Below are 19,907 nucleotides of genomic sequence, written 5' to 3'. Positions count from 1 at the left end.
CTGACGCACAGGTACTTCGAAATATACATCTGCAACTTTGTTTATCGTAACAAAACATTGAAATCAGGTGTCACAGCTGCACCTTCATTGTAAGTAGAATTAATTGGTAGTGATATTAAAAGTTTTTTAAAAACATCACCACAAAACTTGTAATACAAGAAAGTGACGATATTGTGGGTGCCAATGAAGTACCAGGATTGATTCAATGAAAGATGTTAATGAAGGTTACACGAAGACATATTTTATTTTGGAAAATAGACAAGTTGTAAATTTACTGATGTGAGAGCTTTAATTTGGTGAAATAGGATTTGATGCAGGCGATACACTTGTGTTGGTAAAAACTTTCATAATAATGTTACTGTTGTAACAGCAATAGCAACTTTATATTATTATCAATAAGCTCAACATTCAATATCGAGTTAAAAAGTCATGGTTTTATTGTTTTTTTTCTTATGAAATTTCAAGTCATAATAGAAACAATGAAAACTATGTCAACAGTGCAAAAGAATTACAAAGTACATTTAAGGATGTTCAATAGTGTGAGAACATTTCAAATTTTCTCATTGTTGCATATTAAGTGATTATTCAAATAAGGAAATTTGAAACATAACATTTTCTACAAATTAAATCTAATGGGTCACTCGTCTTTTTTAAATGGTATTTGCATTTTATATTCAAACCAGCAGTCTGTGTCCATTGCAAAGTTAAACTGTATCGAACATCCTTAATCCACGGTCCCTAGCAACACTACAAGAAAACCACATCTATTACCTTGCCAACATAGCTGTAATACAAAATTGTAAAAATGTACCATCTATGTGAAAACAGTGAATCGTAAGACCTGTTTAACAGGCAAACAATCCATTTATATATATTCCTCAGAATTCACAATTTTTTTTTTTTTTTGAAAACATAAATCACTCAAATATTACTACTCATGATTCATAGCATCTATTAATATTTTAGTTTAAACTAAATCCAATTTAGTCTACAATCAGAAATCCATGAAAAAAAAAACCTGAGCTATTGCTTGCCTGCACATATCTTTCTTCCTCATAACAAACTGTCTGTCTGTCTGTCTGTCTGTCTGTCTGTCTGGCCAAACTTGCTCTACTGAAAAGTACCTTGGTGAGACTTGCAATGATTTTGGTCCCTCGCATTTGTTTCAATTGTACTTTTGTTTCAAAGTATGTGCACAGCTGTAAAATAAAGCAATTGACTCTGGAATTGTACCGCATCAGTTTTCCCTTGATATCAAAATGGAAACGTGTAGCAATGTAGTTACAATTGAGTACAACCAAATGCAGCATCTGTCCGCTGTACAATCCTAAAATACTGATGGTTTATAGCAATTATCCTGAAAATTGAAGAAGTCTGGGTCTCGTTCACGTCACAAAAAACTTTGAATTTAAGATAACCAGACTGTGCCTACCCATAAACAGTACAAAATAATAGGCTGCGCGTTAATGTTTTCCATGTCAAAATATTACATCTACATGACTGCATGGTTCGAATGGAGGTAACCGAAGAGTAACAATTACATACAGAAATGACATGTTTAAAGTGTGCTGTTGTTCTGCATAAAATGGCAAGAAAACTTACCCCACCCAAAATGCAATAACAGAAGAAAAATTAACATACAGGCAGTTGATTAGCTTTTTATATATTTATTTACGTTCGCAGATAAAACTTGATTCATATTGCTAATTGCTACAAAAAAATTCCATCAATTTTTATTGAAGTTCGATTCTCTGTACCCCTAATCATGGAGTATTATTCCAAACAAAAATCAGCTGAAGGCAAAAGAAATACTTACAAATTTCCATAAATACAAAAAAAAAAATCACAAGTAATAGCCATATCCTGATGAAATAATTGTTTGTTTTTAAAAAGAGCTTAAATGGGATTGTAATTTGAGAGCAGTGATTGGATAAGCATTTGGGATCCTGTGCCAATCAAATCTAGAGAAAGACAAAATAAATGCTATGAAAAACTGGTAAAAAAAACAAAAATCGACCAAATATTTGTTTCTCGTTTCTATATAATACATATAATAGTATGAAGCCTGGTTAAGCTAATTGTCACATAATTACACCATTGATTAACATACAATTTACATACGTCTATGTCACTCCACCATTGACAGACACTCATCGCTGACTATAAAACACACATGTATTGGAGGGTGAAAGGTTTCTATTCGACTAATGCAAAGATTATAAAGGTGCTTCCATCCAATAACTATTTTCATGCTTACATTTTACAAATCACAGCCCTGGTCACGAAACCAGTACAGCAGTGGCAGAAAAAAAGCTTCTTGTACACATTCAGGTAATGATGTACTCCTGCTTTCTGTCGGGCGCAGCCAATCTAGGTGTGGTTCTCTAGAACTGATTGGTCCCTTGGCATAACAAAATGAATACTGGAAGCCAGTTTGATAAAGTGTTTAACATTATTTGAGTGAGGGGCTAATAAGGGGAGGGGTCAGACAATAAAAGCCGGTCAGCGACTGTCTTTGGAATGCTGAATTAACCACTGCAGTGTGATATCTGCAATTAAAAAAAAAAAAAAAAAAAGTAAGTGTCAATATTACAGCTAAATCTTACATTGCATATGATTAGTAAATTAAAAGTAATGAAACAACCATAGACTAATGCTGTAATTGAAATGCAGACAACATAGAGAAACAAAATTTTACATGTATCAGAAATTCAGCTATGTTTTATATCTGTGAATTAAAAACAGATTTTGATGTAAAACAGATCTTTGTTAAGTTTGGCTATTATTTGCCTTCGATGTCAATAAATCATAAACATCAAACTTCCTTTTATTATAAGCTAACAGGTCTTCCGCTAAGAATGAAATAGTTTCAATATCAAGAAGTTTTTCCTGCTTTGTCACTAGCAAACCAGATACAGGATTATTATGAACAAGTTTTCACCAGTTACAAGACAGTTATGATTTAATCTTGTATTGGAGTACTGTTGAATTCAATAAACAAATGTACGCTTCAACTTTTACTAACACACAAATACAAAATGAGAATGCATTTGCAAGCAAAACCAATTTCCAAGCTCCTTCAAAACAATAGACCTCTTGAAAACAGCACTAACTTATTACTGTATGCTTTTTAGTTGTGACTACATGTAAAAACCACTACAATGTATGCCAGAAGAAAGAGATTTAAAACATTTGTTTGGTTTATGTATGCATCCAGGAAGCTCATTTTTGTATTCATGATTGCCAACTTTCCAGAAATATATTAAATGTCATAATTTTTCTACTTGTGTTGAAATTTCATGAATTAAAAATACAATAATTCAATCAGTACAGTTCATTGTCAAATGTCTATCTCTGACTGTCAAATTTATTCAGAAAAGCTTTTGCTTATCTTTAGTTTGTCTCTGTTAAGCCATTAAAATAATCAGGACCACAGTGACCTACAAGTTGATTTGTCTATGGAGGCAAACAAGAAATGACTCGTCATTTTAATAAAAATAACCACATGCCGATGATACGATTATGGTGCATTTTGTACCTGTGCATAAAACACTGTCATGAAAAATATTAGCGAGTGGCAAAATACAAGAATATAGTATGCTCTTGGAAAATTTGCCTAAAAACTGATAAAGTGGAACAGTACACTGACTAACATCTTTAAGGGGAAAAAATGTAAATACACAAACATGTTCAATTACAAACACTCGCAACTAAGTCGAAAGTTATGATTTTTTTCTTACCACCACACACTTGCATTCATTGCAGAAACACCCATAATGAATGACATTTAGTTTTGTAAAATTACAGGCAATTTACCAAAAGTGATGCGTAGATATACTAAGATTGAACAAACAATACACAACAAGATAGAGTTCTTTAGATGCACTTTCAGCACTACCGGTACTAAAGCTAAGCAAAAGCAATTGTATAAATTTCCAAATTGATCTTATCTGTATCACAGACATCTATCTGGAATGAATATTGTTACATTCTCATTATAAAATAATCTTCCTGTTTACTAGTACGGTAAGCCAATGAGGCACATTTTCACAAATATATAAGCCAGCCACACCAAAATAGAACTGAACAAAAGTTAATAAGCTGATGTGAGAAAAAGATTCTGAAAAACAATTACTTAAATTATACTGGCCTCAAGAAAGTGTTACACCTTCACTTGAATATCATTATGGACAAGGTAAAAAAAGACAGAAAATAGAAATGTCAGTAAACTGATTGGGGTTATGAGTCCTGCTTCCAACTAAATGAATGCTATGTTGGTCCCTAGGGCACAAGACAGCATAGCTTTAATATTGAACAATGCAATCTAACTAGAAGTTATTGATATGCTAAGTAATGTATCCGACCGACAAAGTCTTGGTGATCTGAACTCAGAAAATCAGAATTTTTATTAAAGGCACTCAGCCAAGCACCCACCTTAAAATATTTACAAAATGACAACTATTTGACAGGTTTGTTGGCATATCACAGGGAAAATAAAACAATGTTTTACAAAACAAGTTGAGTCATCAATGATTTCAACAACACACCACCACTTTTACAATGAACAAAAACATAAAGGCTCACATTTTATTACAATATTATTTACGAACCCAGACATTGTGATGTTAAGTTTATTAGAGTCTGTGGGAAAACGGTCAAAGACCTTCATAATTGTCAAAATTGCATCAATTTTCTCCCAAGAGACAGAATCAAATTTTTGTAGCTCAGTCAAATTTCAATTTGGTTCAAAAAACACAGGAGCTTTCGCAAAATGCTGTCCTTGTTAACGTCATTATTTCATCAAATCGTGAAATTCCTAGAAGTGCAAAATAAATGGTTCACAGCAGACCACTTTTAGACTAGATTGTTCACAGCACAGATGGTTGAAACAACTACTGGATTTACATAGTCCCAAACAGGAATATAATTTATGTGGCAAAATACCACTCGCACTTGAAATTTGCATACAAAAAAAAGTTACCTTGAACAAAAAATATATTCTAACAACAAAAATCATGTCATGATTGTAATAATATGAAATGTTCTTTGTGTACCTTATTTACTAAAGCAACACAGAGTGCATGTATAGAATTTGAGTGAAAACCATAAACAACCCATTACCATTCATAACAATCGACTTGATTGGCCACGATAATTTAATTCAGCCATAAAAAGAAATTATTGGCGAGTCAATCAACGTGATTGCCAACAGTTCTGCTTTGTCCAGACAGTTCCGAGTGGGATGAATGATATCTCTTCCACCGGGGATTAAAGCCACATAACATGCATTCAGTGTCTTGTCTTCCTTGTAATGTCATTTTCACACCACATTTGAGTGATAACTCATGAACAGTTATCAGAGATGATAGGATACCCCAGAGAAATGATATTATTACTGACAAAGACAAAGAAACATGAAAACAATATCATCATTTAAACCTCTAACAAAGACTGACAAGCGCTGAGAGGCAATGACCTAAATTATTCGGCATCACAAGTAACGGGCAAACTTAAATCATTACATTTTGCTCAATTCAAATATATTATCATGCTTTCATAAAATTGTACAATACGATTTTATCTAATAATATAAATTTCAAGTGAGATTTTTAGCGAACTTTATTTTTGATAATCAAAGACTATCACTGATAAGATGGGGTCAAGAATATGGTAGATTTCGCTGCTCTGTTTCGCAAGGAGTGGGTAGTAGAGTTCAGATAAAGATAACAGACAGGGTTAGGGTTAGTAAATCAGCATGCAAATTTACACTCGTTTACCAGAAAAAAAAAAGAGGTCAAAATTAAAGCTAGTCCACCTGTCTCAGACAGACAGATTTAGGCTGGGACAAATAAATCAATAAATTGGCAGTTCTCGCGGACAGGCAAATAAAAATATCAAATATCAAACTGCCCAATTTGGGTAGTACAATGTTTTTAAGACTTGAAATAAATAAGAATTTTTAAGACTTGAAATAATGATGAGCCAATAATTAAAATTGTATTTAAATAATATGTCTTAAATTTATCTTATTACATGTATGTAGGCACAGGTACAGCATCAAATAGGACAGGTACTTTTATTCAACCTGTCCAATGGACAGGCAACTTTGATTTTTAATTTCAACCCCTGGAACCGAACCGATGAAAAGCGCATGTTAAATTTAAATATGGAGAGGTACAAGTATTGACAACACAAGTCTTAACAGCTATATTCCCCACCCATTGGTGGTTTGAGACGTACACAGCCAAGCAGATCTCATCAAGAGACAGTTGTTTACAATCTCCATGTCAATTAAGGGCTTGACTTCCGAATTGAAGAACATTTGTTGACAGAGTTCATATCCACTACGAGATTGAAAAACTAATTCATTCAGTTTCTATTTAGACACAAAGACTCATCAATTTATTCAGAAATATTAGAGATAGTAATTTAAAACCGACATTTAGTCAGACTAATTTAACATACACAAGCATAAATAAGGAAAATAATATTGAGAATATTTTAGGGAAATCTGAGAGTTAATTTTTTTTTGAAAATGAATTTAATGTTAATCAAAACAAAACAATTTATTGACAGCGTACTGAAGAGCCTTCACGTCCATATTGGGACTGTCGTATTTAATAAAATCTAGTAATATCGTGCAAGATAGTAATTCTAAGAGCAATCAATGCTACATATAAGCGGTTTGGATGGCGACACAGAACAAGCCATTTACAGACACATTTGTGCAACTATATTAATATGTCATTATGCAATAGTCAGGAAATTTATTATAACATTTTCATATTCCACTACTGAGTAATTTTCAAGGACTAAGTAAGGCATGGCAGCTTGCTCAGAAAAAAGATTATTAAAGGTTTAATTCTGATTATTTTCAGTACAAATATTAGTTTTGTTTGATCATGAATTATATTAATACAATTCTGGTTTGCAGAGCTGTCTATAATCACTATTACAGAAAAAGCTCCATTAGCTCAGCTATCTTTGAAAATACCAATCTCTAAACTCCGCATTCTTGTGAATAAAACAACATTTTTGGTGGTTGGATTTTTTTTTTCTATTGCAAACAAAAAATCTAATGAATAAGTGCCCTCTGCACACCACTCGAGATGATTCTGAAATAAGTTCCATCCAAGAAAAACAAATTTTCCACAAAAAAAAAAACACTGGCATTATTTCATTTATGATTTTAAAATATTACCAATTCCAAACTTTACCAAAATACATTGCAAAGCAGTTAATGATTGCCGGTGTTTTAAAATGGCTGCCATTACTAGTCTAAGCTGACTCAGTAGGTCACTGATAAACCAATCAGAATGAATCATTCCAGGTCATCAAGAAGCACACAAGTTTCTGAACTACTTTTGAGAAATATTATTTAGGATAATAGGTGATTTTCCGTACAATTGCGAGATCTCGCGAGATGCATGAAAGACGCGCGTCGAACGTCTGCCGCAAAAATCGAACGATTTGATTTTGAACTAAAATTTCTTTATTTCGTAGCTTACTGGTACATTGACCGGCCGATCTTCGACAGAGGAATATTGCTTCCGAACACCCTTACTTAATCGAAATTGCCTATCATCAAATGTGGACAGCACATTATTAAGCATGGAAATGTCCCCGAAATACTTTCGCGTTTGTCGAATCCCACGTTATGTTTGACGCGACTACGATTCTCGCAGTGAACGGAAAATGGTCTATTAAAACAGGATGTTTTTTTTGGGCACATTACTGATTTACAAAAGTAGCCCATTCACCACCAGACTTTCTCACCCATTTAGTATTTCTGGAGAAAGCTCCTTAATCTTGGAGCCATTTGAGTCGACTTTCTATTTTTACTCCAAAAATTTGACTATTTTTGTTCAAATCTTTTGAAAGAAAATGCAGCCTATAAATGAGACCATTTTGTGAATTTGTGGTGAAAAGAGGGGACTGGTGGTTAAAAGGTTAGTACATTATTTACTTATCATTACAAGCTGTTTTTCTTTTTACATGCACATTGCACATGTCAATTCTGACATGTGGTAAAACTAGAAAAACATCATGAAACGGATATTGAAATCAACTTCAAACTAAATAGGATTTTTTTCCATACCTCTAAAGAGGTTGAAAAAAAAAAAAATCGATAAAATTTCATCTGTTCAATATCATCATGAATTCTAAATGCAACTTTGAAAATAATGTTTTACTTTCACAATGCATTGTGTGATTGCAAATATTTCTAAGTACCACACAGCATTCTGATTGATTAATTACATTTTTGACCTATCATTCAAGATAATACAAACTTGAAGTTTAAAAGTATTTTATTGTAAACTAATGAAATAATATTTTCTGTAACAAATCATGACTGCATAATAATAAGCAATGCTGTTTGAACCTCAGAAAAGTAAGTGACTTTTGTCTGTACATTTATGGCCATAGATCATCAATTGTGATACGTTTTGATTCTGCCAGTATTCATAACACTACATACTGTCAGTTCAACAGTTTTTGTTTTCATTAATTAAAGCATAAATTGGAGATGGAAAAAATGTTGCAGAACAAAAACAGCCGTATGTATTAGTTCTCGGTTACCAATTAATTTTTTTACTTCCAGGTTTATTTACATATTTTTGAAATGTGATATACACTAAAATTATTAACTGACTTATCCTGATTATTATATTAAAAAGATATTTCATATCCCGGTAATGTATTTGATCATCTCAATTTTAAAATATTTAATAAACCTTGATTTTGCATACTCAGAAAATTCAGCTTTTTTTTGGGGGGGGGGGGCTTCTAGAATTTTCACCAATCACAGAATTATGCTGTTTTTTCCATTCTGTAAGTAACTCGTTTTGCAGCCCGTGTACCAAATTTGTAAACAATTGCTAATTGTATGCCAGAGAAAAACACACAAGGACTAGTGAAAACAAAATGGCCACCAGTCAGCCAGATTGAATCAAATCAAATCACCAACAAAAAAATGTGCACCTGCAACCCAATATATCATCATATTAAAGTTTTATTAAAATTGTCAAAGTCATTTTTGAGAAACAGTTGCAGGGACATGTGTATTACCAAGTATTATGGTTTTGAAAAATTTTATGTCAAAAATTACCATAATAGACGGTTATTGAGTTACTTCATTTTTACATTACTATATGTCATTTACTACCGAGGGATTTTCCTAGCCTGGGTCACTCCTCTCACCTGACTCACAATTTAACATATACTTCGAGCAATCAACCGACTGTCCCAGGTTTACACTAAACAAGTCTGAGGGCAGCAATAGCAATGTCCATGCTACTAATCTTGCTGTTTTACATATCAAGTTTCAGCTCTGCTTTTAGCCAATATGAATATTGAAAAATATTTAAACGAGTACAATGTGAAAACACCCACCAATATTATCTTTCTCTTTGCATGAGATAGAATAACAACAAATTTCTCTGTCTTGGATGGCTGCAAGATTCATTCTCTCAATTAGTTCTTTTTCATCAAGTGAGTTAGGGAGATCTTTCTTATTACCAAGTACAAGCACCTGTGAATAAGATAAAAATAGCATTATTTTTACATATAATCACATGATATTTTCACTCAGGTTGATATCAGCTGACACGAGTTATGTATCAATCAGGCCAAAGGTGAGGATTTATGCAACTCTGGGGTAATCACATGTTTTTGTTGACATCAATCATATATCATCATACATATCATCGATAATACATTTATCATATACATATTCAACAAGCCATGCATGGCACAGTCCCCGTTAGTTAGCAAATTTAAGATATATAGTTTTGTTTATAGTAATATACCTGGAATATAACCATGTCAGGAATATGATTTTTTAACATTAAAATGATTGACATTTGTATCTGATTGTCAAACAAGTACTTGTCCATATTGAGAGATATTGCTCTGGAAAAGCATTCAAAATCAGCCATTTTGAATACATGTATATATATAACATGATGTATAACGAATATATAAAATTTGAATATAATCAGTCAAAGCATTTATGAGATATGGCTCTAGAAGCCCAATCATTAAAGCAAAATTGCCGCCAGTCAGCCATTTTGAATCCAATCTGAAAAATAAAATGACGTGCATCAGAAACCCGTCTAATGTATGTAACCAAGTTTGAACGAAATCCATCCATAAATACCAGAAATGCTTGATATATAATATGATGACTTTTTAGCACAAAAATGACCACCATTCGGGCATTTTGAATAGGATCGTCAAACCAATATATCTGTTTATCTATGACATCATGTATAATGAATATTTCAAATTTGAATATAATTAGTCAAAACAAGTCGGAGATATGGGTCTAGAAGCCCATTAATTAAAACAAAATGGCCGCCAGACAGCCATTTTGAATTCGATCTGAAAAATAAATGATGTGCATCAGGAACCTGTAATGTCTAATATATGTACCAAGTTTGAACAAAATCCATCCAGAAATGCTTGATATTTGATGATTTTTTAGCACAAAAATGGCCACCATTTGGCCATTTTGAATAGGATCGTCAAACCAATATATCTGTCTATCTATGACATCATGTATAATGAATATTTCAAATTTGAATATAATCAGTGAAAGCAAGTGAGAGATATGACACAAGAGCCACATTCATTAAAACAAAATGGCCGCCAGTCGGCCATTTTGAATCTTATCTGAAAAAAATAATTATTTGCATCAAGGTCCCATAACGTCAAATGTATACACCAAGTTTGAACAAAATCCATCTGTAAACAGCCGAGAAATGCTTCATTTTTAGGATTTTTTAGCACAAAAATGGCCGCCCTTCGGCCATCTTCAATCAGATCGTGCAACAAAATGAAGTGCATCAAGGTCCTATAATGTCTAATGTATATACCAAGTTTCAACAAAATCCATCTGTAAACAGCCGAGAAATGCTTGATTTTTAGGATTTTTTAGCACAAAAATGGCCACCATTCGGCCATCTTGAATCAGATCGTGAAACAAATTGATGTGCATATGTATAATAAATATCATGTATGATGTATGTGTGAAGTTTGATTGTGATTGGTCCATGCATTTCTAAGATACAGGACCGGACGCACGCACAGACACACACACGGAGGTCAAAACATAAGTCCCCGTTTTCGGACTGCGTCCGAACGGGGACTAAAAAAGGTGAAATGGAGAAAAAAGAACTATTGCTGAAATAACACTAAATGTTCTATTTCATGTAAACGAAACAAGCAGCCTGTCGGCTGAGATAGCTCCGCTGTTAGCAATAATGCACATTTCAATTAAAGAACTGAAGATATCATTAGAAAATGAACAATATGTATCGTATCAAAGCAATCGGACTTGCTGTTGTATCACTTTTTACCAAAAATTACAAAAATATTCATCAAAATTAGAAAATTGAAGATATCATCATGAAATGAACAAATCTGAGTGAGGTCCACATGTAGTACCTATATATGTAATACATATCAGGGCAATCAGACTTGTGGTTTTTAAAAAGAAGTCGAAAATATCAATGACAAAAATATTCACCAAAATTAGAGAATTAAAGATGTCATTACAAAATGTACAATCACTCATATGATAAGCTCCGCTCGACAAAGTCAACAGCGGAGCTAAAGTTCAGTCGTATGTGACGCAACACCATGGTGATATGGGCTTTTGATCAGCCCTGTGTCACACTGTGGTGATGCGCTAGTTGTGCATGTTTAACAGTACAGAACACATTTGGTGAAGAACAAAAATGAAAATTATTACACAAGTTTAATGAATCTGATTGTTGGGTCGTAAATTTGACATAGATTTTTTTCCATGTATCCATTTTCCAGCTTCTAAAAGGCTAAAAACTATGGTTGTAATTTGTAAGTGCGTATTCAAGACATCGATGAGTATTTTGCAAAAATTATCACCGTTCAAGAAGAGTGATTGCCCTCAGTTTACCATATTACTCAGCTAAGCTAGGTAAGAAATAGCTATTTTCTAAGCCGTCAATATATTTTACAGTTTATATATTATAATTTTAGAGTCAATTCAGACCGTGGCTGATTGCCGCTAGATATGGGTAAAATAAATTACTATGCACGGAGATGAGGTTGGGAAAATTTGAACTGACTTATGTAAATATATGTAGCCTAATATCACACATGCATTTTCACAGACATTTTAAATTGTAAGAAATATTCAAATACAATTCAAGAAATTTTGTGTAAACCGCCAATGTCTTAAGATATTGGTGTATGTTGTGATTTTCAGTCATTATTTTTTTTTCATGAAAGACTTCTTCATAAATGGTTTTGTAATGGATTACAATAGACTGAATTTATTAACTTGTCCTCTACCATTAATAATTGAACATTTTAGACAAAAGACTCAACTGTAGGACAATTAGTGACGGTTTGACTGATGTTTAATTTAATCTTTGAACACAATAGTCCACATTACTAAAGCAATAATTGTTGTACATGTACGTAGCAAATAAAACTCACCGGGATTCCTGCTAATTGTGGTTTGTCAAGAAGATTATGTAGTTCATTACGCGATGCTTCCAGTTTCTCATGATCCGCTGCATCTACCATATAACTATGAGGAATTATGAATAGAATATCAGACACACTAGTTCCTTCCAGTTGGTACTACAAGTAATACTGTGCTGTGTGAGATGTGAGCAAATATGTGTGCTATGATGAACTGTTCTATAAGATGAAAACTATATTACCAGTATGCAGAATAGCAGACCATCATCAAAAGAATATATTAACTGGCATGTCACCAGAAAGAAAACAAGTCTGACACATAATGATAGTAACAATTCAACCCCATCTACCATCTGGCTAGGAAAACGGAATAAATAATTACATCTCTAGGGACGTCAGTTTTACATGTATTAATACAAGAATGACATAACATGCACTGTACCAGCAGGTCAACTCTGTGATTTACTTGTAGGAAATTACATCAAATTACAATTATCGATGCTACAGCATAACAATTCTCAAGGTTTATCTTATAAACATATATCAGGTTTGTGTCTAATAAAAAATAAAACCCGATGTACTCAAAGTATGTTGCAGCTCCTAAAAGATTATCTAGCACGTCATATATTTTATTTTTATTCTTCTACAAGATTTAGTTAACATACTATTAAATGAGAAGTAAACTTACACTATACAATTGACTCCTCTGCAGTATCTTTCCCACATACTTCGAAACCTTGGTTGACCACCAATGTCCCAAACCTGTACAAACGCACAAGTTGTGAAGCAAGATAATGGTAAATATCAATTGTTGATATAAACAAATACTCTACTGCAAAATACTTTATTTTCAACTGGAATTTATTTTCGCTGAAGGAAAGATTCAGTGAATATAAAATCAAGTGAATATGCAGTTGTTTTTTTTAAAAGAAAAAAAAAATGAAATGAATTACCATGTCTAAATTGTTGTACACATTAACTTATGAATGTACTTATAGTTATAAAGTTTTATTCTTTTGTTTTATTATAGATAGCAGTGATTTATTTAATTAAAGGGGTATTATACCTCCAGTTAAGCCATAGACCCTCCAGTAGAGGGTCTATGGTTAAGCCTAATCTCAAAGAAAATTCTCTTACTGGATTAAAATTACAATGGAAAACATAAGACAGACTAATAGTGTAAACAGCAGCATTACAATGGTTTCCTATAGTAGTGTTCACACACAGCTTCTTAGCACTGGCTAAATGGTCAAATACCAATACTAAATGGCCCATGCTAAGAAAATGAGCATGAACACTTAGCATAGGCTAAGAAATGCCAAGTTCGGATTAAATCTAGCCGATTTTAGGACGCTGCCCAGAACCTTAACACTGGCTAATGAATTGTATGAAACACTTAGCCTGGGCTAAGCACCAAAAACTCTGTTGTATTCAATGATCATTTGAAAGATTTACTATTATATTCATAACTATTCATTTTGAAAGCCATTTCTGACATAACAATCAACACGAGTACATCAAAAAATATTGTTCTTAAGAACAAGTCATTGTCAATGACACGTCCCCGTTCCGTTCATATTTGAGTGACATATACATTCAAAGCAGATCATGACCGAAATGCACCTGCATATGTACAACACATTGTGCTAAATCTGAACAAAATCCATCCATGCATGACTGAGATCCGGTTCTGGAATTGTGAAAATATGTGATTTTGATGCATTTTCGGCCTTAAAATGGCCATCATTCCGCTATTGTTAAGCAGATCATGAAACAAATGCACATATCTATTTGTGACATGATGTACCATGTGTGTGTGAAGTTTGAACTTGATCAATCCAGACATGTCTTGGATATGGATCCAGAACTGAATTCTTTAACAAAATGGCCGCCAGTCGGCTATTTCGAACTTGATCCGAAAAAAAAATGACGTGCATCAAGGTCCTATTATGTTTAATGTATGTACCAAATTTGAACAAAATCCATCCATGCATAACTGAGATACGGGTCCGGAATGGTGAAAATGTGCCATTTCAATGCATTTTCGGCCTTAAAGCGGCCCCCATTTGGCTATCGTTAATGAGATCATGAAACAAATGCACATACATATTTGTGACATGATGTACCTTGTGTGTGTGAAGTTTGAACTTGATCAATCCAGACATGTCTCGGATACGGATCCAGAACTGAATTCTTTAAAACAAAATGGCCGCCAGTCGGCTATTTCGAACTTGATCCGAAAAAAAAATGACGTGCATCAAGGTCCTATTATGTTTAATGTATGTACCAAATTTGAATGAAATCCGTCCATGCATAACTGAGATCCGGGTCCGGAATGGTGAAAATGTGCGATTTCAATGCATTTTCGGCCTTAAAGCGGCCGCCATTTGGCTATCGTTAATGAGATCATGAAACAAATGCACATACATATTTGTGACATGATGTACCTTGTGTGTGTGAAGTTTGAACTCGATCAATCCAAGCATGTCTCAGATACGGATCCAGAACTGAATTCTTTAAAACAAAATGGCCGCCAGTCGGCCATTTCGAACCCAATCCCAAAAAAAAAATGACGTGCATCAAGGTCCTATTATGTTTAATGTATGTACCAAATTTGAACAAAATCCATCCATGCATAACTGAGATCCGGGTCCGGAATGGTGAAAATGTGCGATTTTGATGCATTTTCGGCCTTAAAATGGCCGCTATTCGGCTATCGTTAATGAGATCATGAAACAAATGCACATACATATTTGTGACATGATGTACCTTGTGTGTGTGAAGTTTGAACTTGATCAATCCAGACATGTCTCGGATACGGATCCAGAACTGAATTCTTTAAAACAAAATGGTCGCCAGTCGGCTATTTCGAACTTGATCCGAAAAAAAAAAATGACGTGCATCAAGGTCCTATTATGTTTAATGTATGTTCCAAATTTGAATGAAATCCGTCCATGCATAACTGAGATCCGGGTCCGGAATGGTGAAAATGTGCGATTTCAATGCATTTTCGGCCTTTAAGCGGCCGCCATTTGGCTATCGTTAATGAGATCATGAAACAAATGCACATACATATTTGTGACATGATGTACCTTGTGTGTGTGAAGTTTGAACTCGATCAATCCAAGCATGTCTCAGATACGGATCCAGAACTGAATTCTTTAAAACAAAATGGCCGCCAGTCGGCCATTTCGAACCCGATCCAAAAAAAAAAATGACGTGCATCAAGGTCCTATTATGTTTAATGTATGTACCAAATTTGAACAAAATCCATCCATGCATAACTGAGATCCGGGTCCGGAATGGTGAAAATGTGCGATTTTGATGCATTTTCGGCCTTAAAATGGCCGCTATTCGGCTATCGTTAATCGGATCATGAAAAAAATGCATGTGCATATGTCCCATATAAGGTGTGATGTATGAGTGAAGTTTGAACTTAATCGGTCCATGCATGTTCGAGATACAGGTGATCACGGACGCACGGACGCACACAGGGCAAAACATAAGTCCCCGTTTTCGGACTGCGTCCGAACGGGGACTAAAAATGAAATGACGAGACACTATGCTAGTACCTGTTATTCTGCAATCTGCAGTTTCTAAATTTGCTTTGGTATTGTTTTATAACTGTAGAACTAGCATGTACGTCTTCCTAGTTACTGTACTGAGTAATCATAGTTAAAATGACTGAAGATTTTTGTATATTCTTAACAAGTTTGGGCATTCCTTAGCCTGTGCTAACCACTGTTTTCGTCCATTGCGTGAAAGCAATTGGGTCTATCCAATATGCAATAGGATTAGCTCAAATCTTAGCACGTAATTTGTGTAGCATGAACACTCCTTGTGATTCTATGTTTCAATTCCCTGTATTGACAAATAAAGCACTACATTGTGATATCAAAATAATATCTTACTTTAATATTTATTGTAAATGTACATCACGAATCATCTCTCATTCTAGGACGTCTTATGACAGATAAGATTATCAGTCCATCACAAGCAAAAGACAAATGAAATCCACCATGCAAAAACTGTGCATGTCAAGATCTCCTAAACATCTGACTTCAGTGATCTTGTTTATTTAAACCTTGAATCAAACACTCAATAGCTATGTTCATGCTATGAGATGTCGGCATGTATTATTATTTTTCAATCGTTCATATGTGCAAAAAACAGTTGTGTTCATGTTAATCAGAATCACATCAGGACCCACCTAGAACCTGTTTGGCTTATACTACAAACGTGTCCTCATTCATCAATCTGCTGATCAAAAACATGTTGTACACTTGTATCTGATGCTGTTATGGTATACAATATTACTGTAAAATTGCTTGGAATTAATTTAGTGAAAAAAAAATCCAGCGAATATACCTTATTTTCCTATATTTTACATTCAACTCAGGAAAAATCAGTAAAAATAAATTCCATACAAATCACCCAAAAAGTCATTTCAGCGAAAATTAATTCCAGCTAAAATAAAGCATTTTACAGTACTCATCATGTATTCGAAAAACATCCAAATTTTATGTCAAAGTTGCACTGCAAGCATCGTTTTCAGCTTGTGCAGTCAAGTCTTGATGCTCGACACATGTCAACATTTCTAATGCGCAAGCTAAAAATAAAAGATCAGTGCCACATGTATCTTTTCTTTTCATGAATAATTTGACCGTAAGCTAAACAATGCCACAGAGTAAAGAAGCATTTTGTGATATTCTGATCACCTTCACTTTACTACAAACTTATATTTATGCAGCTGATGTAGTTAGCTACACTATCGAGGTAAGAATAGAAAGCTCTATTGCTATACATTCACAATCAACTTGAACTATGGAAATATTAAAAATTTGCCAGCTGATTGCAGTGTTCTCCCCAAAGCGTTTTAGCGTAGCGGGGCCGCTACTCCATTATTTATGCCGCTACTCTGAGAGATTGCCCGCTACTCTGTGGCATTTCCTGTTACTCTTTCTTTTAGCTTGTTAATACACGTGCGAATCTGTTAGTCAGCGTCATCAGCGTCCGGTACTGTGAGCCAAATCAGGTGTGAATGGAAACATGTCAGTGATTACGCAAAGACAATGGACTAATACAGCTTCGTACTTCGACAATAAACACTTTCGCCCTATTTAATTGGGGTAATAGCGAGTATTTTCTCAGTAGCATATTTGGCTGGAAGAAGCAACGATGTCAAACAGCAGAAATATTACGTTGTGGTTCCGCGTAGAACGCCCTGCTGGGCCCCTGGTTGCGAGCGATAAACCCACCAGCAACGCGGTCACCGGTACCCCTGTCGGCAGTGGTACTAAACGTGTCCAAGATGATGTTACAACGAAAAGTGCAAAAAAATAAACTCTAGATTTGATGCACAATGGACAACAAAATATACGTGGCTGAGAGAAACATCCGATGGCAAAGGTAAAAAAAGTATTTATTTGTAGCGTTTTACTTGGAAGCGAGTTTTGACCTAGTTTAGTAAATTTTTGTATGGCTTCATTTTTTGCCGATCGTCGAAACATTTTTTTGGAAACGACCTTCTTTCTGGAAGTTCAAAAACTGTTGGCTACGATTTATCAAAGTAACTAATACTAGTATTGTGTTTTGAAATAGTTGGGTAAAGTTTATCGTGGCAATTTTTAAGTTTAGCGACTTTTCAAAATGGCGGCAATTTGTTTATTTTCGTGTTGATCGTAACGATATTTTTTAAATACAAGTATTGATTCGCTCCTATTTCTTATCTTTTAGGAATGCTGTGACACATATGTGGAAAATTCAACTTAAAAACATCCAGAAATAGTTCTTTGGTATGGAATTCTATGCCATGTATAACTATTACGAAATATGCTATCGATAAACACGCACACTCGGAGATGCACAAGAAGGCCATGTCATTTAATAGAAGTGGGAAGCAAAGAAAATCACGGCGTTCTCAAAAGCTGCAGATCACTGGGCTTCCATGAAAGTCCGAAGAATCAACATTACATAGAAATCACACAGCAGCAGATTCATTTAATCTTCTACATAAATTTGTTAAAAAATAAAGACACATTTTCATCCATGCAAGCCTGTCATTATTGTTTTCTTTATCTTCAGACAAATGCTAATGATATGTAAATTATATGCAAATTAGCCGCCACTCTGATACATTTTTCTGGGGAGAACACTGGATTGTATGTTAGAACATGAAACAGACTGATTAAATCTTTGACACAGATATAATAATTAGTGAAACCAGTTACAAACTAGAGATAATTTCAATATACCGGTAATTGAAAGGCCATCAACACCAGACTATAAATCTGGCTGCATAAATAATTATATATATCAATCAACAGAATACAATGTTTAAATATTGATTAACATATCCATAAACATCTTAGGACAATGACTCAGAGGACATTGAGACATGCCCCATATTTCATTTCCTATGCCTACTGGGCTTTAAAACATGCAATTGACAGCATTACCATATTCACCACTTTATATCATTGTTCTATGCTTATGCATACATTGTAAAATTACAACATTACTACTACCTAACATGGTAACCTGATCAAGGTATCAGCGGTGAATGCACTGATTTTGGAATTGACGACACTCACAGGAATACTGGTTCTATAGGTTTACCTTGATTGTGACATTTCCTTTAGTGACTTTTCTCATGTTAAAACCTACGGTGGGTATCATGTCTTCGCTAAATTGCCCAGACTGCAAGAAAACAAAGAACGCTGACATTTAAACAAATTGACTCTAAGATTGAGAAGACAAATTCACGTGAATCATGGATCAGACACATTCAGTATGTTACTACTACGTGTCTATATATGGTTGAACTAAGCATAACGAATAATTAATAATTTCTAGTTTTCGTTTCGAGTCGGAAAGGGGGTGCATCTGTTTATGAAATGGTGCCATCACTGGGGAACTGGGGATACGGTGCCGATCTTGCGCAGTAGTCCAAACTAGGAAGTTAACTCCCACCTCGAGTAAAGCAAGCTGCTTGTTCTGGAGACAATGTGGAAACGCGCCGATAGGAAACACCATTTTACAATAATCTAGCAAAGACTACATCGACTGATCAACGTGAAAATTGGTCATCCACGAAAGATGGACGTGAATAAATGCAGCTGATTTTTTGTAAGAGAAAGTACTATTTGAGTTGCTTACCGCGATAACATTGACGAACGTCGTTTTTCCGGAGTATTGTAAACCTACTAACGTCAGCTCCATTTCCTCCTTCCAAAATAGGCTCTTAAGCCAGTCCAGTATTCTATTGAAAAACGCCAACATTTTGGCTACTTTTAGATATTACCCCCTCAAAATTAGAATCAAACCAGAGCGTGTACTCCTCTACGTTATTGAAATGATATACCGACACACAGACACTTTAGATCGTCATGTGACTGTTGAAGCTCGCTAGGTGACGTAAGGTGATCGGGGAGCCC

At 34.4% G+C, this 19,907-nt stretch overlaps 1 protein-coding gene across 1 annotated transcript; it reads right to left on the bottom strand.

Moving 5' to 3' along the window:
- Positions 1–2,178: 2,178 nt before the first annotated feature.
- Positions 2,179–19,848, bottom strand: LOC100378282 (ADP-ribosylation factor-like protein 8B-A). Its single transcript, XM_002738125.4, has 6 exons — positions 19,630–19,848; positions 19,090–19,170; positions 13,160–13,233; positions 12,484–12,577; positions 9,394–9,532; positions 2,179–2,549 (listed from the first exon to the last, which is right to left on the bottom strand). The coding sequence occupies exons 1-6, from the start codon at positions 19,750–19,752 to the stop codon at positions 2,503–2,505; spliced, it is 558 nt and encodes a 185-aa protein (XP_002738171.1). The 5' UTR covers positions 19,753–19,848; the 3' UTR covers positions 2,179–2,502.
- Between the last annotated feature and the right edge of the window lie 59 nt (positions 19,849–19,907).

This window comes from Saccoglossus kowalevskii, chromosome 3, assembly GCF_978046115.1.
Source record: "Saccoglossus kowalevskii chromosome 3, keSacKowa6.1, whole genome shotgun sequence".
In the NCBI taxonomy this organism is placed as follows: domain Eukaryota; kingdom Metazoa; phylum Hemichordata; class Enteropneusta; family Harrimaniidae; genus Saccoglossus; species Saccoglossus kowalevskii.
This window is presented reverse-complemented; position numbering and strand designations above follow the sequence as displayed.

Coding starts and splice junctions, on each gene's coding strand:
- LOC100378282 (XM_002738125.4), bottom strand. CDS start 19,752: ATGTTGGCGTTTTTCAATAGAATACTGGACTGGCTTAAGAGCCTATTT. Junction 19,171..19,629: donor CGTTCGTCAATGTTATCGCG/GTAAGCAACTCA, acceptor GTTTTCTTGCAG/TCTGGGCAATTTAGCGAAGA. Junction 9,533..12,483: donor CACAATTAGCAGGAATCCCG/GTGAGTTTTATT, acceptor TCTTATTCACAG/GTGCTTGTACTTGGTAATAA.